The 23916-nt window shown below is 39.1% G+C and overlaps 1 protein-coding gene and 1 pseudogene across 2 annotated transcripts; both read left to right on the top strand.

Moving 5' to 3' along the window:
* Window positions 1-1077: 1077 nt before the first annotated feature.
* LOC101178422 lies at window positions 1078-14908 on the top strand (annotated as a pseudogene). The gene is made up of 3 exons (XR_004029337.1): window positions 1078-2040; window positions 13968-14082; window positions 14233-14908. The product of XR_004029337.1 is annotated as a 40S ribosomal protein S5 pseudogene (transcript).
* A 4418-nt stretch (window positions 14909-19326) lies between these two features.
* Window positions 19327-23513, top strand: TSPYL4 (TSPY like 4). The gene has a single exon (XM_003255602.3). The coding sequence runs from the start codon at window positions 19460-19462 to the stop codon at window positions 20702-20704; it is 1245 nt and encodes a 414-aa protein (XP_003255650.2). The 5' UTR covers window positions 19327-19459; the 3' UTR covers window positions 20705-23513.
* Window positions 23514-23916: the final 403 nt, after the last annotated feature.

The raw sequence follows: 23916 nt of genomic DNA, 5'->3' as shown, positions 1-23916 counted from the left end.
TGGATGTCTACTTTTTGGCTTCACTTTTTTTAGGATTTGTATTTAAGGTAATTTCTTTGAGAACAGGTAAAAGGAAATGGTTCAATTAAAAAGGAAAGGGTCATTTAAGTAAGTTACTAATTTTTGTGAACACCTATATGTCTTAGATATGACCTGATGGGCAGAGAAGGCATACTAGCTTTAAATTAGGATTAAATCCCGGTTTTACAATTACCATGTATTGCGTTTGCCAAAATAAACTACTCTGAATCTTGATTTCCTTATCCATAATGTAGGGATGATAAAACTTGCAGTATAAGCTAATGTTTTAGGATGCATTTGGAGACTGCATTATAAGGTTACAGAGAAGATAACAACAGAAACATTTGAGAGCTTACTTTGTGCCTGACACTGCTAAGAGATTTCAAGTATTAATATAGTTATAATAAAGAGGTTAGACAAACAGCAAGGATCATGTCTAGCATATAATATGCAATCAATTAAAATCTCCATTTGTCTTCCTCTCAATTTTAATTTCTCATTTAATTTACATTCAGACAAATAGTCATCTAGCTTCATGGTTCTCAAACCTGGCTGATCATTATATATAGCTTTGAGCTTTTAAAAAATATTGATACCCAGACTCTACTCCGAACCAATTAAATTACAGCCTAAGGTGCAGCTGAGTTTGAGAATCATGGCTTACCTTTTCCTGAACTCCTTAAGTTAGGGAATACATACTCTCTTCCCAGTTTTGTCAAATTGATTCAAATTTGCCACCTTATAAACATCCAGCTATTGCAAAGAGCCTGGTATATCACAGAGTTTCAGTATATCTAGTTCATAGTTTCCCCCTTGTGGTCCTGCAGAATGAAATTAACCTGAATTCAACAAAATAGCTCTTTAAAATTCATAACAGCAGGTGTCGTCAAAAAAGGAAATGATTTCTTAGTGATATGCTTTACTTCTGTTGATCACTATTTGCTCTTTTAAAGTGTCCAAAGATGTTTTAATAGATAATTGGTATTTGTTGTTTTCTTTATTAAAGTATAATTTACATGTAGCACAAGAATGGTCATAGCAGTTTTATTTATAACAGCCCCAAACTAGAAACAGCCCAAATGTTCACCAACAAGTGAGTGAATGAACAAATTATGGTACATTCATACAATGGAGCACCACTCAACAATAAAGAGGAACAACCTATTGATCATCAACATGGATGAATCCCAGAGACGTGTTAAGTGAAAGATGTCAAAGGAGTATATATTATATGATTCCATGTATATGAAATTGACTAGCATAGAAAACTTTTTTATGGTGATAGAAATCCCAGGAATGGTAGCCTCAAGGTTGAAGGGAGTAACGGTAAAGCTTGAGCACATTTGCAGGGGTAATAGTGCTCCATATCTTGAGTTGGGTGATAACACAGGTGTATCCACTTTTCAAAACTTGTCCAAGTATATATTTAAGATTTATGCATTTTAGTGTAAGTAAATTATACCTCAATAAATAGATTTTAAAATATTGTTGATAATTCAAAAAATAGAACTTCATTTGCCCATCTCCAGTCTTTCGGCTTCTCTTCCTCTGTGGTAAAAATTGCTGACTCTACTTACAAGATCTTATTTGTGAGTTCTTACTGTTGCATGATTTTATTTATAATTCTAATAATGAAATTACTTTTTAAAAACTTATTTCTCTTTCAATTCCAGGCCAAAATTGACCTTTCTCAAGATTCTCTTAGTTTACAAACTGAGGTCTGTCATCCTCTGGTCACTGAAGTGAAGTCTGCTTAGGACATATTGTCCTGTAAATAGGATTGACATTCCCTGGGGCCCTCTCAATCTCTCTGAGCTTCCCTTTCCATTTCTGACCATTGAGATGCTTACGAGATGCTTTTCTCTGACTTCTTCAGTTCCAGCTGCTCCTTTCCATTACCCTAAAGCTGTGGATCACAAAGAGTGTTCTCCAGACCAGCAGTATCTGCACCACCTGGATCTTGTTAGAAATGCAGATTTTCGAACCCCACCCATGAGCTACTGAAACAGAACTCTGAAGGTGAGGCCTAGAAACCGGTTTTAACCAATGTGCCAAGTGATTCTAATGCCTGCTATCAATCATTTGGGAACCATTGTCCTAAACTCAGTTGCTGCTTCTGCTTCATCTCCAGTTGATTCAGTTTCCTTAATTATTACCATTATAAAAACAAAATAAAGCAAAACAATACATTTACCTATATTATTAATCACAAATAAGTTCCCTACCCTGCAGGGTCACAATGTGGGCTTTGGATATCTAATTCTGCATCAAGTACATATCTCTGTCTTCATAATCTTAACAAATTATTAGATATATCAGTAACTTCCATATATGCTCTCATTTTGTAGTTGCAGTGTCACTATCTCCATTTAATGGATAGGGAAATAGGGGCTCAGGAAAGAGAAGTGTATTATCCAAGACGAAAGTAACATGGGCTGCATTCAATTAGGGTTTCTCATTTCCAGCTAAGACACCTTGCATCATATTGAAGCAGCTTGTAACTAAATTTGCCATAAAAATATATCTAAAATCCTAATTCAGTTTGAATAGCTTGGTCTTAGTTGAAAGTTATTCTAATTCATTCACAAGTAGCTTTTAAAAGGGATATGTTTATGTTAAACAATAGAAGGTCTCCAAATTCTATCAGATAACTGTATCCTGTCTTTAAAAATATAATTTTTTATATCTACTGCCTGAATTAAATTGCTTAGTTGTACTTTCCAGAGAAATAGAATGGACCAAAGCAGTTCAAATATTTTAATATTCCTCTGGAGTTTGGCTGCTGAGATGTAAAGAACTATTGATATCACTAATAAATAAATAATGTATATTTATTGAGGTTTAGTCAATAGAGTGATTACTTATAAGAGGCATGTGGTACTTAATTATCATCCTCTTCACCAAACTCCAACTTAACCTTGGACAATACAATTAAGAGTTGTGTTCAGATGGCTTTAAAAACAAGTGCATGGTACAACATGCTCTTGTTGTTAACCATTTTGCTTAATGGCCAAACTTCTCTTGGGTCAGTTTTGATAACTCCTCTTCAATTTCATCAACAATGAGGGAAATGTAATTTCAAGGTGAGCATTGAGCACTGAGTATATTAGGCAAGAGTGGGGCTTGCTTATTTTTGGCCTTGCAGCTCCCAGAAATAGAATGTTTACAAGGCGTAATCATCTTATATTTCAGTACCTTGTTTTTCCAGAATTGTTTTCTTTTCCCAGAAATTTTTTACTCTCTATTTATTTGTATTTAGCTCTTCTTTACTAAAGTATAGCTCTATCAGAGCAGAAGATTGTGTCTTCTTCATCTTTGTATCTTACATTTCTTAGCATGGTAGATGTTTAATTGGAATGTGATTTCAGAGAGTGGCTGTGTTCCAGTCTTGATCCAATATTGATGAACTGAATGTGTTAATCTATTATAAACAAAGATTTTCAGGTCAAACTTGGTGTGAAATATGGACTGTATGTTCCTCACAGAGAATGTGACTTTGAGCAACCAAGTCTGCTTAAAGTCAGCTATTAAAAGTATGTATTTCATGCATCTAGTTTTTTCTTAATATATTTTATAAAGTCTTTAAAGTGATATGTGGAAGAATGTGGTAAAGCACTTTAGTTAGAGCAAAAAGGGTTGTTTTCCCTATCAGCCCAAAATACCATATGTCTAGAATCATTAGGAATTAACTGTAACATAGTGGACAAGCATTATTACTATGTGCCAGTGTTTCATGACTTCCTCAGATTATTCAAATGGTATCCAATCTACTTGGTCCAATTCAACTCTTCTTTTCTTCCACAAACCTTTCACTTATTTTACATGGATGACTTTTGTTTCTGAACTTTTATACAATTACAGTTTCATAATAGAATTTGACATTGATTTTATACTGCCTACAATATTGTTTATTTAATGTAATTCTTAGCATAAGAATAATAAAAATGAGCAAGTCAGCTTCTATTTATTGAAAGCATATTGTGAAAAACACTTCATAGGTATCTCATTTCACCTTCGTGATAATTCTGTAAGTTGTTTTATTATATTCATTTTGTATATGAGTAAATTGTGGCTTAGAGAGGTGAAGTGACTTGCCCAAATTAAACAGCTAGTAAGTAACAGAACTGGGACTTGACTTCAGATCTGTTTGATTTCAAAGGGTGCATCTTTAACCAGCATACAAAGGTGTGGGGTCATTCAGGTCAGGGCCTTTGTCTCTGGTTTCTCAAGACTGGTGAAAGCAGGAGCATATGAGGTTTTTGTTGTTTTTTTTCCTTTTTTTTTTTTAAAGTATTATCCCAGGCAGTGATCATAACTCGATAATTAGCCTGAGAAAATATTACTTTTGTAACAGTGATAGCCTAAATAAAATAGCAATGTGATTCCATTGTAATAATAAACAGAGTACCAAACATATGTGAGAAACTATGCCACAGTTATTTTACTGAAATATGATCTATTTTTGCCAAGCTGATCTATATCAGCTTAAACTTGAACTTTGAAGGCAGACAAAACAGAATCGTACTATCATCCTAAAGACTACTTCCTCTAGTGACCAGGAATGGGAATATCACAGCTACAGGCATTTAGAAAACTTGATTCTCAATGTATATGCATATCTCCCTCTAGGGGATATTTCAGAAATTTTCAGTAGTAATTTTGGTTATTACAATGAATAGAGCTGCAGCTGGTATTCATTAAGGGCATTAGGGATGCTAGACATTGTGAATGTGAGGGATAGTGCTCTATATAAAATAATTTTCCAGCTCAAAACATTCATGTAGATGAAAAATTCATTATTTTTTAAGTCTAGAACATTTTTTAAGTCTAGAACATAGCAGTTCAGTCACGTTTCACTTAACAATGAGGAGACATTCTGAGAAATGTGTTGTTAGGCAATTTCATCATTGTGCAAACATCATACAGTATACTTACACAAACCTAAATGCTATAGCCTACTACACATGTAGGCTCTATGGTATAGCCTATTGCTCCTAGGCTGCAAGCCTGTGCAGCATATTACTGTACTGAATTCTATAAGCAATAGGAACACAATGGCAAGTATTTGTGTAACTAAACATATCTAAACATAGAAAAACTACTGTAAAAAGATGGCATAAAATATTTTAAAATGTTATACCTGTATAGGACACTTACCATGAATGGAGCCTGCAGGACTGGAAGTAGATCTGGGTGAGTCAGTGAGTGAGTGGTAAGCGCATGTGAAGGTCTAGGACATTACTGTACACTACTTGATACGGTTTGGCTCTGTGTCCCCACCCAAATCTCATCTCAAATTGTAGTCCTTACGTGTCAGAGGGTCCTGGTGGGAGGTAACTGAATCATGGGTGCAGACTTCCTCCTTACTGTTCTTTTGCTAGTGAGTTCTCATGAGATCTGGGGGTTTAAAAGTATGTGGCTTGTTCTCTCTCTCTCTCAAGCTTTGCCATGGTAAGATGTGCCTTGCTTCCCCTTCACCTTCTGTCATGATTGTAAGTTTCCTGAGGGCTCCTCAGGCATACGGAACTGTCAGTCAATTAAACCTCTTTTCTTTATAAATTACCCAGTCTCAGGTAGTTCTTTATAGCAGTGTGAAAATGGACTAATACGCTATTGTACATTTTATAAACATTGTACACTTTGGGACACTGTTTATAAAAAAAATTTTGTTTCTCCAATAATAAATTAACCTTAGCTTACTGTAACTTTTTTACTTTATGTTTTAACTTTTTAAAACTTTTTGACTCGTTTGTAATGCCACTTAGCTTAGAACACAAATATTGTACAGCTGTACAAAAATATTTATATCTTTAATTTATGAGCTTTTTTCTAATATTTTTTCTTTTTTTTAACTTTTTAAACTTTTTTGTTAAAAATGAAGACACACACACACACATTAGCCTAGGCATACCCATGCTCAGGATTATCAATATCACTGTCTTCTACCTCAACATCTTGTCCCTGTAGAAGGTCTTCAGAGGCAGTAACACACACTGAGTTGTCATCTTCTGTGATAAAAATGCCTTCTTCTGGAATACCACCTGAAGGATCTGCCTGAGGCCATTTTACAGTTAAGTTTTCTTTTTAATAAGTAGAAAAAGTGTACTCTAAAATAACATATAGTAAATACATAAGCCAGTAACATAGTCATTTATGTTTTATCAAGTATTATGTACTGTACCTAATTGTATGTGCTATACTTTTATATGATTAGCAGTGTAATAGGTTTGTTTATACCAGCATTACCACCAATACATGAGTAATGAGTTATACTATGACCTTATGAGGGCTACAACATTACTCAGGCTGTGATGACACTAAGCCACAGGAAATTTTCAGCTCTATCATAATTTTACTGTTGGATATGTGGTCCATCATTTGCTGAAACACCATTATGTGGCACATGAGTATTTCACATATGAAAACAAAAAATTTGCACTTTTTAGATATGTGCTATATTTTTACAAGTGATTTATTTCATCTGCTCTAAAAGTATTGATTGTAAAATAAGCCATTAGTTAACACTAAGAAAGTAAGCAAAAGAAAGAAAATAACTTTCAATTAAACTCTGACACAAAGCTTTCTAATTCTTAGGATCTTTATTGTATACATATTGAAAGACCTTTTGATTTTAAAAATGTAGTTTTATCATATATCACTCACAGGTATATATACAAAGTAAATTATGAGTGAAATAAACTAGTTTCACTATTCTAATTATTTTCCCATTTATAACAATAATCTTAATTACTATTCAAAATTCTTGAATAATTTTGATGATGATAACATATCTTAGTAGAATGTTCTACTACTAATAACAGTATGCGTCTGGGATTTTTTCCCCTAAGCCTCCAGTACTCATTCTGCAAGTTTTGGTGCTGGCACTTTCTTGATCTTACCAGAAGATATCAACAGAATATTTTCAGGGAACAAATAAGACTTATTTTCCTTCCTCAAATGGCTCTTAAAGAGTTTACTGATTGAAACGTCAAGAGGTTGCAGTTGTCCAATTATGTCGGCAAGACTAACAGCCAAGTTCACACCTCCTGGATGACTAGTATACCATGACTGCTGTTCTGCTGGTAGCAGTTGTAAGATGCCATTGATTATATCATGGATAGTCATTTCAGAGATGTTAAAATGTGGAAAAAACTGGGTTAAAAGGGGAGAAAGCTGGGAACCCTGCATGGGGCTACTGCACACCAGGACTCATTCCTGGCTTCCACTGGCTCCAAGGGAATGGGTGAGTTGAACTGGCAAGGTGCAACCTACTCTCACGCAGCCTCTGGAACTCTGGCAGAAGGGAACCCCTTGACCACCATGGACACTCAAGTTGGCAGAGAGAGCTATTTAGAGAAGGGGTAGGGGCAGCAAGCCGGCTGATGCAGAACCCAGAGGGTTTGATGTGGGAGCATCTGTAGCAGAGCACAACCAGGGATGGCTGTCCCCTCTAGGCTTGACTTGCTCACATAGGAGATGTTAACCCTAGGGGAACTGTCGGATCTGAACTCTGCAAAGTGGTCTTGCCCATCAGACAGGGCAGGTCTGACTTGAGCACCCCTTGATTGGCCGGCCTCTCCTGGGGCCCCAGCCTGGCCATTCCTGCTTGCAGGGTGGTCTCGTGTTCCCTGGGGGCCCACACCATACCTTCTGTGCTGTTGGACCATGCTTAACCAGCAGGGAGCGCCAGTGGGGTGGCCACTACAGCCATGTGCCAGCCTGCATGCTCTCTCCTCATAATGCAGCTTCCCCTGGGCTCACACCAACTCCCCACATCACTTTGCTAGCACGTATGGGCAGATTTTGCTTTCATTGCCCCACCAGCATGTGGGAGTGCTGTCTACTCCACTCCCCTTGCTGACTGCCATTGTAGACAGAGCCTTGGTGGGCACAGAGCCAGCCAGCCCAGTCCCTGCCAGCACCCCACCCTTGCACTAACACCACACAGAGAACAGCGGATCCTTCCCTGCCCTGAGCAATCACTCCTGCTTGCAGGGCACAGAAAAGGCACCCAGACCTGTGCCCATCAGTTACCCATCCCCAAGTCAACACCACCTCCAGCATGACTGTGCACACAGTCACCATCTGGGGCCACTCCTTCCACTCCCCACCCCTGCAGCTGCATTTCCTCTGCCACTGTGGCGAATGCCTGCTAGCATGGCACCTGCTAGCACTCTGCTGCAGCTGCTATTACCACTGCTGCAGCTGCTATTACCACTGCTGCTGGCACATGTGAATGAAGACAGATCCCCCTGTTGCTGCAATATGAAACACTTTGGCTGATACCACCCATCAAAGTGTAGTGACCAATGGTCCGAGCACCTCAGTTCCCCCAACACAGTGAATGCCTAACTTTGAGGAGCCAGAAAACAAAGTCAGGGCCTAATGTAAGTTCCCCTAGAACTAGAGCTTGAAGTGTAGGACTTGGGAGCTGAGTGCTGGCCCCATAAAAATCTTCCAAAAACAAAGCCAGTTGGCTGAGTCCACCTTACACCACAAATGCTCAAGGTCATCAAATATAATAGGATAAAAGAAAAACCATCCAAAGGTCAGCAACCTCAAAGATTGAAGGAACACAAGCCCACAAAGATGAGAAAAAAATCAGCACAAGAACCCTGACAAATCAAAAAACCAAAGTGCTTTATTTCCTCCAAAGGATGGGATCACATCTCCAGTAAGGATTCTGAACTGGGCTAAGATGGCTTAAATGACATTCAGAATATGGATAGGAATGAAGACCATTCAGCTACCAGAGTACATTGAAACCCAATCCAAGGAAGCTTAAAATAATGATAAAACAATGCAAGAGCTGACAGACAAAATAGCCAGTATAGAAAAGAATGTAGCCAACCTGACAGAGCTGAAAAACACACTACAAGAATTTCATAATGCAATCATGGGTATTAATAGCAGAATAGACCAAGCAGAGGAAACACTCTCAGAGATTGAAGACTGGCCAGTCAGACAAGAATAGAGAAAAAAGAATGAAAAGGAATGAGCAAAACCTCTGAGAAATATGGGATTATGTAAAGAGACCAAATATACAACTCATTGGTGTCCCTTAAAGAGATGAGAATGGAACCAACTTGGGAAACATATTTCAGGATATTATCCATGAGAACTTCCCCAACCCAGTGAGAGAGGCCAACATTCAAATACAGGAAATAAAGGGAACCCCAGTAAGATACTTCACAGGATCATCCCCAAGATACATAATCATCAGATTCTCCAAGGCTGAAATGAAAGAAAAAATGTCAAAGGTGGATAGAGAGAAAGGGCAGATTGCCTACAAAGGGAAGCCCCTCAGACTTATGGTGGACTTCTTAGTGGAAATCCTACAAGCCGGAAGAGATTGAGGGCCAATGTTCAACATTCTTAAAAGAATTTCCCACCCAGAATTTCATATCCAGCCAAACTAAGTATCATAAGCAAAGGATAAATAAGATCCTTTTCAGACAAGCAAATGCCAAATTTGTTACCACCTGACCTGCTTTACAAGAGCCCCTGAAGGAAGCACTAAATGTGGGAAGGAAAGATCATTACTGACCACTACAAAAACACACTGAAGTACACAGATTAGGGACATTATAAAGCATCCACATAAACAAGTCTGCAAAATGACCAGCCAGCTTCATGATGACAGGATCAAATCCACACACATCAATACTAACCTTGAATGTAAATGGCCTAAATGCCCCAATTAAAAGACACAGAATGGCAAACTGGATAAAGAATGAAGACCTATTGGTATGTTGTCTTCAAGAGACCCATCTCACATGCAATAACATATATAGGCTCAAAATAAAGGGATGGAGAAAATTCACCAAGCAAATGAAAAACAGATAAAAAGCAGGGGTTGCAATCCTAGCTTCTGACAAAATAGGCTTTAAACCAACAAAGGTTAAAAAAAAAAAGACAAAGAAGGGCATTACATAATGGTAAAACAGTATTCAATTCAATAAGAAGATCTAACTATGCACCCAACACAGGAGCACCCAGATTCATAAAGCAAATTCTTAGATACCTTCAAAGAGACATAGACTCCTACATATTAATAGTGGGAGACTTTTAACACACCACTGACAATATTAGACAGATTGTTGAGGCAGAAAATTAACAAAGATATTTAGGACCTGAACTCAGCACTGAATCAAATGAACCTGATAGACGTCTACAGAACTCTCCACCCCAAAACAGCAGAATATACATTCTTCTCATTCCCACATGGCATATACTCTAAAATTGATCACATAATTGGAAGTAAAACACTTATCAGCAAATGCAAAAGAACTGAAATCATAACAAAAAATCTCTTGAACCACAGAAAAATCAAATTAGAAATCAAGACAAAGAAATTCACTCAAAACCATACAATTACATGGAAATTGAATAACTTGCTCCTGAATGACTTTTGAGTAAATAATGAAATTAAGGCAAAAATCAAGAAGTTCTTTGAAACTAATCAGAATAAAGAGACAACATACCAGAATCTCTGGGACACAGCTAAGGCAGTGCTAAGAAGGAAATTTATAGCACTAAATTCCCACATCAAAAAGTTAGAAAGATCTTAAGTTAAAAACCTAATATCACAACTAAAAGAAATAGAGAACCAGGAGCAAACAAGTCCTAAAGCATGCAAAAGACAAGAAATAACCAAAATCAGGGCTGAACTGAAGGAGATTTAGACACAAAAAAAATTTCAAAGACCAACAAATCCAGGAGCTGGTTTTCTGAAAACATTAATAAAACAGACCATTAGCTAGACTAATAAAGATAAAAAGAGAGAAGATTCAAATAAACACAATCAGAAGTGACAAGGAGGATATTACCACTGATCCTACAGAAATACAAACAACCATCAGAGAATATTATGAACACCTCTATGCTCATAAAGTAGAAAATCTGGAAGAAATGGATAAATTCCTGGATACATACAACCTCCTAAGACTTAACTAGGAAGAAACTGAATCCAGGAACAGACCAATATTGAGTTCTGAAATGTAATCAGTAATAAAAAGCCTACCAACCAAAACAACAACAACAACAACAGAAACCCCAGGACCAGATAGATTTACAGCTGAATTCTACCAGATGTACAAAGAAGAACTAGTATCATTCCTACTGAAATTATTGCAAAAAAAATGAAAAGGAGGGAATCCTCCCTAACTTATTCTATGAGGCCAACATCATCCTGATGCCAAAACCTGGCAGAGATACAACAGAAAGAGAAAATTTCAGGCCAATATCTTTGCTGAACATCAATGCAAAAGTCCTCCACAAACTACTAGCAAACCAAATCCAGCTGCACATCAAAAAGCTTATCCACCATGATCAAGCAGGCTTTATCCTTGGGTTGTAAGGTTGGTTCAACAAGCACAAATTAATGATGTGATTCATCACATAAACAGAACTAAAGACAACAACCGTATGATTATATCAATAGATGCAGAAAAGGCCTTCAATAAAATTCAACACTCCTTCATGTTAAAAACTCTCAGTAAAGTAGGTATTGAAAGAACATACCTCAAAATAACAAGAGCCATCTATGACAAACCCACAGCCAACATCATAATGAATAGGCAAAAGCTGGATACATTCTTCTGGAAAAGCAGCACAACACAAGGATGCCTGCTCTTTCCACGCCTATTCAACACAGTATGGGAAGTCCTGGCCAGGGCAATCAGGCAAGAGAAAGAAATAAAGTGCATCCAAAGAGAGGAAGTCAAACTATCCTGCTTTGCAGACTACATGATCTTGTATCTAGAAAACCTCATAGTCTCAGCCCAAAAGCTCCTTAAGCTGATAACATCAGCAAAGTCTCAGGATACAAAATCAATGTGCAGATATCACTAGCATTCCTACACATCAAAAACAGTCAAGCTGAGGGCTAAATCGGAAAGACGATCCCATTCAAAATAGCCACACAAAAAAATAAAGTACCTCGGGAGGCTGAGGCAGGAGAATGGCATGAACCCGGGAGGCAGAGCTTGCAGTGAACCGATATCGCACCACTGCACTCCAGCCTAGGCGACAGAGTGAGACTCTGTCTCAATAAAGAAAGAAAGAAAGAAAGAAAGAAGAAAGAAAGAAGAAAGAAAGAAAGAAAGAAAGAAAGAAAGAAAGAAAGAAAGAAAGAAAGAAAGAAAGAAAGAAAGAAAGAAACGAACCTAGGTATACACCTAACCACAGAGATTAAAGTTCTCTACAAGGAGAATGACAAAACACTGCTCAAAGAAATCAGAGATGAAACAAAGGAAAAACATTACACACTCATGAATAGGAAGAATCAATATTGTTATAATGGCCCTACTGCCCAAAGCAATTTATAGATTCAGTGTTATTCCTATTAAACTACCATTGACATTCTTCACAGAACTAGAAAAACTATTTTAAAACTCAAATGGAAGCCAAAAAGAGCCCAAATACCCAAGGCAATCCTAAACAAAAAGAACAAATCTTGAGGCATCACACTACCCAACTTCAAACAATAATACAGGGCTACAGTAACCAAAACAGCATCGTACTGATACAAATGCAGACACGTAGACCAATGGAACAGAATACAGAACCCAGAAATAAGACTGCACACCTACAGGTATCTGATCTTCAACAAACCTGACAAAAACAAACAATGAGGAAAGGATTCCCTATTCAATAGACGGTACTGGGATAATTGGCTAATCATATGCAAAAGACTGAAACTTGACCCCTTCCTTATACCATACACAAAAATTAAATCAAGATGAATTAACGACTTAAATGTAAAACCCAAAACTATAAAAACCCTGGAAGACAACCTAAGCAATACCATTCTGGACATAGAAATGGACAAAGATTTCATGACAGAGACACCAAAAACAATTGCAACAAAAGCAAAAATTGACAAATGGTATCTAATTAAACTAAAGAGCTTCTGCACAGCAAAGAAAACCATCAACAGAGTGAAAAGACAATCTACAGAATGGGAGAAAATTTTTTCAAACTATGCATGTGACAAAAGTCTAATATCCAGCATCTATAAGGAACTTAAATTCACAAGAAAAAACAACTCTATTAAAAAGTGGGCAAAGGACATGGACAGACACTTTTCTAAAAAGACATACATGCAGCCAATATTCATGTGAAAAAAAAAATCTCAGCATCACTGATTATTAGAGAAATGCAAACCAAAACCACAATGAGATACTATCTCATACCAGTCAGAATGGCTATTATTAAAAAGTAAAAAACAGATGCTGGTGAGGTTGTGGAGAAAAAGGAATGCTTATACACTGTTGGTGGGTGTATAAATTAGTTCATCCATTGTGGAAGATAGTGTGGTGATTCTTCAGAGACCTCAAAACAGACAGATTGTTTGGCCAAGCAATCCCATTAATAGGTATTTACCCAAAGGAATATAAGTCATTCTATCATAAAGACATATGCATGTCTATATTCACTGCAGTGTTATTCACATAGCAAAACCATGGAATCAACCTAAATGCCCATCAATGATAGGCTAGATAAAGAAAATGTGGTACATATACACCATAGAATACTATGCAGCCATAAAAAATAATGAGATCATGTCTTTTGCAGGAACATGGATGGAGCTGTAGGCCATTATCCTTAGCAAACTAAAGCAGGAACAGGAAACCAAATATCACGTATTCTCTTATAGGTGGGAGCTAAATGATGAGAACACATGGACGAACAACACACACTGGGGTTTATCTAAGGATGGAGGGTTGGGAGAGGGAGAAGATAATGAAAAATAACTCATAGGTACTAGGTTTAATATCTGGGTGATGAAATAATCTATACAACAAACCCCAGTGACACGTTTACCTATATATCCTGCACATATACCCCTGAACTTAAATAAAAAGAAATGTGGGGGGAAAAGGTGTGTCTTATAATCAAAGAGATAAAATGTGAATTGAAGAAATTTTGTCCTTTTCCTCCAGAACTTTATCATAAAGCTGCTCAAAATTTCAGAAAATCTATCTCAGAAAAGCATTGCTGCTTATGTCTCTAGTACCGCACACCTTTATCGAGTTGCATCAGTAGTTTCATACACTGGTAAGTCTACAGGTATAACCATTTAACTAATTTATCATGCCGTGAAGTGTTGGCATGTCAAAGCATTTATATTTTAAAATAGATATTTTAAAAATTCCTTTTATTTTTCCTTTACATTACAACTAAGTTTGCTCTTCCTGTCTGTGCCAGGGTGGCGCATGGTCTATGCTGAGCGACAGAGACACTCAGGTTGTGTTCTCAGGATGACCAAGTGGGAGACAGCAGCACCAGCAGTGGCAGAGACCCCGGACATCAAGCTCTTTGGGAAGTGGAGCACCGATGATGTGCACATCAATGACATTTCCCTGCAGGATTACATTGCAGTGAAGGAGAAATATGCCAAGTACCTACCTCACAGTGCAGGGTGGTATGCCACCAGAATCTTCCGCAAAGCTCAGTGTCCCATTGTGGAGCGCCTTACTAACTCCATGATGATGCACAGCTGCAACAACGGCAAGAAGCTCATGACTGTGTGCATCGTCAAGCATGCCTTCAAGATCATACACCTGCTCACAGGCAAGAACCCTCTGCAGGTCCTGGTGAATGCCATCATCAACAGTGGTCCTCAGGAGGACTCCACATGCATTGGGTGCACCGGGACTGTGAGACGACAGGCTGTGGACGTGTCCCCACTGCGCCGTGTGAATCAAGCCATCTGGCTGCTGTGCACAGGTGCTCGTGAGGCTGCCTTCTGGAACATTAAGACCATTGCTGAGTGCCTGGCAGAGGAGCTCATCAGTGCTGCCAAGGGCTCCTCCAACTCCTATGCCATTAAGAAGAAGGACGTGTGGCCTTCTTGGAGCGTGTGGCCAAGTCCAACCGCTGATTTTCCCGGCTGTTGCCCAGTAAACCTGTCTGCCCTTCGGGGCAGCCCTACCAAAAATTACAACTAAGTTATTATGACTTTAAAAAATGTGCATGTTGATACGCAATATGAATTTCAAGAAAGGAAAAGGGAGTTATAAACATGTTATAAAAAGAAATGTTATATCTGGCCAGGCCCGGTGGCTCACACCTGTAATCCCAGCTCTTTGAGAGGCCAAGGCGGGCAGATCACCTGAGGTTGGGAGTTCGAGGCCAGCCTCTATGGTGAAATCCCATCTCTACTAAAAAAAAAAAAAAAAAAAAAAAAAAAAAAATTAGCTGGGCATGGTGGCAGGCGCCTGTAATCCCAGCTACTTGGGAGACTGAGGTAGGAGAATTGCTTGAACCCAGGAGGTGGAGGTTGCAGTGAGCCAAGATCTTGCCACTGCACTCCAGCCTGGCTGCGACAGAGCGAGACTCCATCTAAAAATATAAAGTAAAGTAAAATAAAATAAATAAAATAAAAGTAAAAAATAAATGTTATATCTGATGAGTTGAGAACTGTTAAGGCATTGAAACAGAATCATGAATTCTTGTTTCTCTTTAGTAATTGGGCACTTCCTCAACAATTGTCACTAATTTTATGGATGGGGGCAGGCTATAGACTGAGTGTTTTTGTCCTCTCTAAATTAATATATTGAAACCTAATCCCCAGTGTGAGAGTATTTGGAGCTGGGGTCCTCTGCGGGGCAATCAGTGCCCTATAAAAGAGACCTCTGGTTAGAGCCCTAATGAGATTAGTGCCATTATAAAAGAAACCCCAGAGAGATCCCTCACTCCTTTTTCCATGTGAGGACACAGCAAAACAAAACAAAACAAAACAAAACAAAACACAAAAAACAACAAACTACAGTCTAAGAATCAGGATGCAGGCCCTCACCAGACACCAAATCTGCTGGTGCCTTGATCTTGGAATTCTCAGCCTTCAGAACTGTGAGAAGTGAGTTACTGTTTACAAGCCACCCACTCTATGGTATTTTGTTACAGCAGCCAGAATGGACTAAGACAGGTAAAGGAAAAGAAGATAAAGTTCAACATCAAATTGGGATGGTAATGTAGTCTTATTTCTAGGAAGGTGGCTTTTCATTTTATGGGTTGTGTAAGGTTGCAGAATAGTACGGTGAATGAGTGCACAGGCTCTCCAGTCAGATTACCTCATTCAAATTGTGGCTCCACCACTTGCTGTGTGATCTTGGATAAACCACTTTATTTCTCGTTGCCTCAATTTCTTCTGAGGCATAGGGAAGGGGAGGTCATAATATCACCTCACAGGGTCCTTGTAAAAATTAAATGAGATACACATTTAAGTGCATAAAAGTATATGGTATATAGAAAACACTAAATAATGAACCAGAAACTGTATCATTCTGAAAAAGAAACTGCTGGTCAAAGATGTAACAATAGGGGATATTTCACAAATTTTCCAATCTTTACTGTATACTTTAGTAAAGTCATTCCTGTTTGACTGTATTAATTTATGTTTGAACTTCCATTAAATATCTTTTCTCCTTGCAAATAAAAATTACCTCATAGATTTTCATGGCATTTTCTATCGATATTTTTCCATAGAATCATAAGTCACTGATGTAGTTTTTTCTGCATAGTTAGGTTTATTGCCAGTTTCCAGTAGAATAGACTTTACTGTGTACAAAATATATATTATTCTAATGTGCAAAAAATGTAAAATATAACTCATAGCTACTATTATGTATCCACCCACCTCAAAATGAAACACAAGGATAGTCATACTATTCATTTTGGTAAAATCTTTTAAAATTTTTATTTAAATTTAAATTTTCAGTTAAATAATCAAGATTCATTAAAACATTCTATGAGATAGTAACTGGGCTATACTGTCGTAGATGCTACAGAAGCTGCTATGCAGTTATCATTAGCTGGGATAAAACTGACCTTAATGAAACAACCAGTAAAGTTAAAAAGTAGAGGATAAATAACTATGGTCATTTGCTGCATAACATTTTGGTCAAAGATGAACTGCATATACAAGTGTGGGACCATACAATTATAATACTCTTATTTTTACTGTATCATTTTTATGTTTAGATACAAAAATGCTTACCATTATGTTACAAGTGCCTGCAGTATTCAGTACAGCAACATGCTGTTCAGGTTTGTAGCCTAGGAGCAATATGATATACTATTTAGCTTAGGTGTGTAGTAGGCTATTAAAGCTAGGTTTGATAGATGTACTATATGATGTTTCCATAATGACAAAATCCCTGTCATTAAGTGAAACGTAACTGTACTAAGTTGGATGGTAAAAGTCATAAGGGCTATATAGAAATCAGAAGACTGTCAAAATGGCAAGTAATTAAGGAAGGAGGTAAAGTAATTAAGGTGGGAGGAGGCAATTTGCCAATTAATACATACGTGACCATGGGCATGTTAACTTCTCTGTGCTCACTGGGTCTTTGTTTATAAAATCTAATGTATTTAAACTGCCTAGTACAATCTACATGAACTGAATGTTAAAGAATGGCCAAGTGGTTATGAGTGAAAAATGATTCAGGTAACAGAACTAATAAAAGCTAGAGATGGGAATACTTTGAGTAGTAGAGATATAAATCTTTAAAAAATTTTGGCACACACAAAAAGAAAAAGAAGTTCACATGTAATTTTATACTTTTCTATAAATTTATATAATAGCAAACTTCTTTTTTCCTGCTGCATGGAAAAGTAACTTTCATTCAGTATTCCCTGCTTCTCTTCATCTTGGCTCAGGTTATAATGGAAAAGTTACTCTTTCAACAGTGCAAAGGTTCTTTGGAAAAGCAACAGAGCAGTGTCAATAATTCAAAGTCACAAAGTAAATTATAGCACACTGTTTATTTGTTTACAAAGATGATACCTCAATAGATTGATGTCACCCCACAAATAAAAAAAGAGCGTTTATTAAGACAAAGAGGAAAGAGGGAGAGAAAAATAATTGCTCTCTGCTGTGTGAATCTTGTTTGCATATTTCTTATGGGATAACTGATTAGCTGGCAGGCAGTAAAGAGGTCATTCTGGACACACTGTCCTTGGGTAGGCTGACTAGGCATACAAAAAAATCCTGCAAGGCAGGCTGTTTCTCTGTATTGTCTGCCAGTGACCTTTCATCAGTACTTTATCTTAGTTGAACCAGAACTACCCTCCTTCCCTCTCTAGAAGTCTCAGTATATATGATGCATTCCTCTAAGAGGAATCCTTTTTCTCTAAATCTGTACCTCTGAGCCTGTATTTGAAAGTGATCATAATCTGGGGTGCTTAAAATGGAGTTTCTTTTACAAAGAGTTGTAATCATAACTGTTTATTTCAATATAAATTTAAGACATTAAACATAAATGTGCAAAATTTAAATTTCCCTTTGGTCTTGCATTTTTCTAAGGATTAACACCATTATTCTCACACTCCAACAAACTAATATATTGTACTGATAATCACTATCAAATGAATTGTAAGAGCTAACTGACTCGAATAGACAATAACTAACCTTACTTTTAAAGTATTTTAAGAGACAATAGCATAGATGCCTGCACGGAGCTGATTATTGTTTTGCCCCTGTGCTGCAATGAATTACCACATGAACATATTTTGAGAAGATTTGTTAGCTTCATGTCCACAGGCATTATGAAGCAGGAACTACTTTTAGATTAAGATTGTAACCTGAGGAAAAGAACATATGCATCAGTTTAGAAATTAAAATCCCCTGAGATATTTCTTTCAGTAATGCTTAAAAGCCTAAATTTGTGCTCGTGTGCCAGTCACCTCTACGTAAGGAAAAACATTTTGCTACTCTTTGTTAAAAGTGAAGAGGAAATATTGTCCACTTGTTTTGTAGATGTTGGCCAAATTATATAAACTTTAAAATCTGTAAGACAAATTGAAATATTCCTTTATTATGTCTTGTTAGGATGAGAGAAGTTTGCCTTTCAGCTGCTCCTTAATTTTAAAAACAACACTAAACACAGCAACACTTCTCTTTAAAAATCTAACTCTGCTCATTTAAATTCTTTGGTAATAGCCATGAATCCACACCTTAAAGAAGTAAGGCCTGTGAGTTCGTGAATCCACTTTCCTACTCATGAGAAGCCCTATGAACTGACTTGAATAGACAGTAACTCCCCTTATTTTAAAGTAAGTATTGTCAGAAACAATAGGTAAGGTGCCTTAGAAATTCATTCAGAGGCTTAGAAATCCACATTAACACAGTTCTAACATGCTTGAGTCTGGTCTACATTCATTTACGTAAGTAAAACTCCCCTTCCAGACTGATGAAATTCTTTTTGTAACAAGAAGACAAAGGAATACGATGGATTGATAAGCGTAGTCACCGGCGCAGAGAGTTCTCGCGCGACGTTAGGACGCTACCGCCCTGACATCACCAGTTGCCATGGTAGCACCACCGAGAGTAAAAGAGGGGTAGTGCTAGACGTTTCGGGCAGAGCTCGGCCGCTGCGGAGGACCAGGAACTCTCCTTCTCCCTTCTCCCGCTAGTCTAACTTCTTCCAAAATGAGCGGCCTGGATGGCGGCAACAAGCTCCCTTTCGCCCAAACCGGCGGCCTGGCTGCTCCCGACCATGCCTCAGGAGATACGGACCTAGACCAGTGCCAAGGGCTCCATGAAGAAACCGAGGCGACACAGGTGATGGCGAACACAGGTGGGGGCAGCCTGGAGACCGTTGCGGAGGGAGGTGCATCCCAGGATCCTGTTGACCGTGGCCCCGCGCTCCGCGTCCCGGTTGCCGGGAGTCGCGGCGGTGCAGCGACCAAAGCCGGGCAGGAGGATGCTCCGCCTTCCACGAAAGGTCTGGAAGCAGCCTCTGCCACCGAGGCTGCTGACAGCAGGCAGAAAAATGGCTGTCAGCTTGCAGAGCCCCGTGGCCCTGCTGGGCAGAAGGCTCTAGAAGCCTGTGGCGCAGGGGGGTTGGGGTCTCAGATGATAGCCGGGAAGAAGGCCAAGGAAGTGACGACTAAAAAGTGCGCCATCTCAGCAGCAGTGGAAAAGGAGGGAGAAGCAGGGGCGGTGATGGAGGAAAAGAAGGTAGTGCAGAAGGAAAAAAAGGTGGCAGGAGGGGTGAAAGAGGAGATACGGCCCAGGGCCCCGAAGATCAATAACTGCATGGACTCGCTGGAGGCCATCGATCAAGAGTTGTCAAACGTAAATGCCCAGGCTGACAGGGCCTTCCTTCAGCTTGAGCGCAAGTTTGGCCGCATGCGAAGGCTCCACATGCAGCGCAGAAGTTTCATTATCCAGAATATCCCAGGTTTCTGGGTTACTGCCTTTCGAAACCACCCCCAGCTGTCACCTATGATCAGTGGCCAAGATGAAGACATGCTGAGGTACATGATCAATTTGGAGGTGGAGGAGCTTAAACACCCCAGAGCAGGCTGCAAATTCAAGTTCATCTTTCAGGGCAACCCCTACTTCCGAAATGAGGGGCTTGTCAAGGAATATGAACGCAGATCCTCTGGCCGGGTGGTGTCTCTTTCCACTCCAATCCGCTGGCACCGAGGCCAAGACCCCCAGGCTCATATCCACAGAAACCGGGAAGGAAACACTATCCCTAGTTTCTTCAACTGGTTCTCAGACCACAGCCTTCTAGAATTCGACAGAATTGCAGAGATTATCAAAGGAGAACTGTGGCCCAATCCCCTACAATACTACCTGATGGGTGAAGGGCCCCGTAGAGGAATTCGAGGCCCACCAAGGCAGCCAGTGGAGAGCGCCAGATCCTTCAGGTTCCAGTCTGGCTAATCTCTGTCCTGTGAGAAGCTTCTGCACAAGTTTCCTTACCACCTCCTCTTGGACCTATGCTTGGCCAACAGCATGCAGTCTTCCGTCTGCTTTCTCTTCATACTGTGGATTATCTTTTCCTTTGGTTCTTCTAAATCTTCAGTAATCGGTTGCAAGATTGTTGGCTTACCTGCCTATGCCATTCTTCCTCTGAGCCTTCATGCTTTTCTGCATTGTGTTAACATGTTTCAAGTGCATGGCCTTCTACGGCTTCTATGCCAAGTGTATGATACTACAGATATAGTGTACCATACTGCCTTTCTTTGCATGGCTTGGACCCTGTCTGTGACCATGGTCTTCTCCCAGTTTAAGTGGTTCTGTACCACAAAGAATCTTGATACATCTTCACAAATAACTGATTGGGCTTCATACTTTATGCTGGCTGTGTCCTGATACCCATGTACTTATGGTAAGCTCTTTGGGTATTACCACTGCAAGACAAAACTGTTATCTTAACCTGGCCATCAACCCAAATTGGACATTCCAGACTACCACCAACTGGATCCCAGCTGCCTTCCTGGGCTTGTGCCATCCACCCTACTGATTATCTGATAGAACAAGCTGGTGGCTGATGGGTGACTGCTAGGCGTGAATGAGGTAATAGATGAAAAGTGTTCTATGTTATCACATTGGTTTTCCTGTACCTTTGGTTACTCTACATCATGACCAGCTACTGGTGAGTATGAAGCCTGTGCTATAGCCCACCCCTACTTGCTCTCACCTTCTGGTTGAACTTTGCTTAGGCCACTGTTGTCTGCCTCATCAGGAACTATCTGTAGACGTAGCTCCCAGGGAGCTCACAGGAACACCCCCTACCACCAGGATAGGCAGTCATATGTGACAGTGCCCAAAGCAAGGCTGGAATGCAGTCCCATCCAGCTTAGTCTTTCTGACTCTTAGCCAACAAACCATCCTTAATCTGAGCAACTTCTTTAGGCATTTCCTCTTTTCCCCGCCTGCACCCACTCTGAACATGACAAAAGTTGCCAGAGTTGGGGCATTGAGGAAGAGATATTTCTGGAATATGAGACTTGTTATGCCTCTCTCTCTGTCTCTTTCTTTCTCTCCCTCCCCCTCCCCCTCGCTGCCCCCTCCCTCCCCCTCTCCCTTCCATCCCTTCTTCCCTTTCACTCTGAAGCAGTTTTAGCTTATTAACAGAAAACAAAACTGGCAAAGCATGCTTTTTGTTTAATTTGTTCTTTCCCTTATTGTGTTCAGAAAGTTTATGATTAAATGGGCTCCAGATCTCTTATTGCCCTTATTCCTCCACCCCACTTGTTTTAGCAAGGTCTGAAAGTTTCAAAGGGAGACCTATAGGTTAATTGTTTAGTTATAGGCAGAGTTAAATTAGGCAGATTTTGACATCTTTATCTTTTTACCCCATCCATTCTACCAAAACCTGTGTATTTCTTGAGCTTTTAGTTTGAGAAGCTGGAGAGAGAAGGGCCTCACAGTGATGGGTTCAGGACGGGTCCTGAACAGGATGTGAGCAAAGGCAACCAAAACTTAGCTTCACTCCACTTTTCTAAAGATGGAAATTCTTTTTTGGCCCTTGGACCGCTTGGAAATGACCCTAGGGTAGCATTTTGTAGGTCACTCTTCTCCTTTGTACTATTTTGTTCTTGCCCTGATGTCCCTTGGGTCTCCATCCTACTGCCTGGCTTTCTTGGCTCTCATTTCTCAGTTTCTGCATTTCCTTCCCTGCTCCTAACAAATGAAGAAGCAGGCTGCAGCCTGCATTGTGGAAGATCTCCAGCCTCCTTGTAGGGAATAAGGGGACGTGTAGCATCTATGTGGATTTTCAGGGACAAGTTCCAGTAGGTGGGACAGTGATGCTGTCAAGGCTGTCTTAGTTATGATCATGTGTGGTGATAAAGACCATCCACCATCACCCTTTTCCCCTTTGGTTTTGAAGGCCTTGCCCTAAGCTCCCTGAGGGTTTAGGAGGTCTGAACACATGCAGTGGAGAGGTTAGTCGAGGTTGGGAAACTGAGTAAAGTCCAGAGCAGAAATGAGCCTGCTGTGGAGTGGGTTTGGAAAGGCCCACAGGAAAGACCCTGCAGGATCAGGGGTGGCAGGGGAGGCCCCTGAGGTGCTCTCCAGGGAAGAGGGGCTGGGGTTTAAATAGCATGCTTGGAGGAAGATTTTCCTTCAATTTTTCCTAAGTCCTTGAATTCACCAGTAGATTTTGGTAAACACAATGTAAGTCTGGATGTTTTCTCTCGATTATCCTAGGAGTGACCTTTATATGTGTGGAAGATTAATGGTATATGCTCCTTATGTCACTGTTTTTGAGTAAAATCCATTTCCTTCCTCCATTTCAGCCTATGACAAAATTGATGTTTACAGGCCTGCTTTTTGCTTATAATTGACAACATGTGCAAAAATACCAAATTTGTGTCCTGTGCAGTATGAAGACTTCAGTGAATATACATTAATGTATTAGCTTGTTTTGCTCTCTGTTCATATATGGCTCTATTCTTAGAAATATAATTTGAATGTGATCTTTCAGTAGCCTGAATATTTTACAAATTATTGCTATGTCTTGTGAAAATAACCTCAAAAAGAAAAATATGACTCTGTTGTCTTACCTGGTATTTCTTGCCCTAGTAATGTACTTGACATTTATGTTCCTAAGCAGTATAAGTACTAGTGGAATTTCTCTGTCAAACTCAATGATCATTAGTACTTTTGTCTTCTCCTATGTGCTTGAAGGAAAAATAAAGTGTCACTAACGTATTTCTTGTTTTCATCAAAAAATAAAAATAAAAAAATTCTGTGTTGTCTAGGTTAATTTAAGGTTGGGAAATCATTAAAGTTATCAAATGATACCAGTAACTATCATCCTGAAAGTTTAAAAAAAAAAAAAAAAGGCAACAGCCACCAAACCTTCCAAGATTTTTCACCTGAAAAATGGTAAATAGGAGCCCAACTGCAACTGCATACTCATGAGCATTATTTTTTCTATATAACCAGTGCAGTTTTTGATGGTAATTGAAGCACCATATAGTATCACTTAAAATATTGTTTTCAGTGGAAAACTTGTCTATGCAGCATCCTTGTTCATTACATTTATTATTAACTGTGCCTTCCGAGATCTAATAAGCTTAAGATAGACTTTTGGAAGAATTAATTATTGTGTATTCTGTGAGTGCTACTTACATTCTTTTCTT

This window comes from Nomascus leucogenys, chromosome 3, assembly GCF_006542625.1.
Source record: "Nomascus leucogenys isolate Asia chromosome 3, Asia_NLE_v1, whole genome shotgun sequence".
NCBI lineage: Eukaryota > Metazoa > Chordata > Mammalia > Primates > Hylobatidae > Nomascus > Nomascus leucogenys.
The sequence above is the reverse complement of the archived record's forward strand: the minus strand, read 5'-3'. Positions and strand labels throughout refer to the sequence as shown.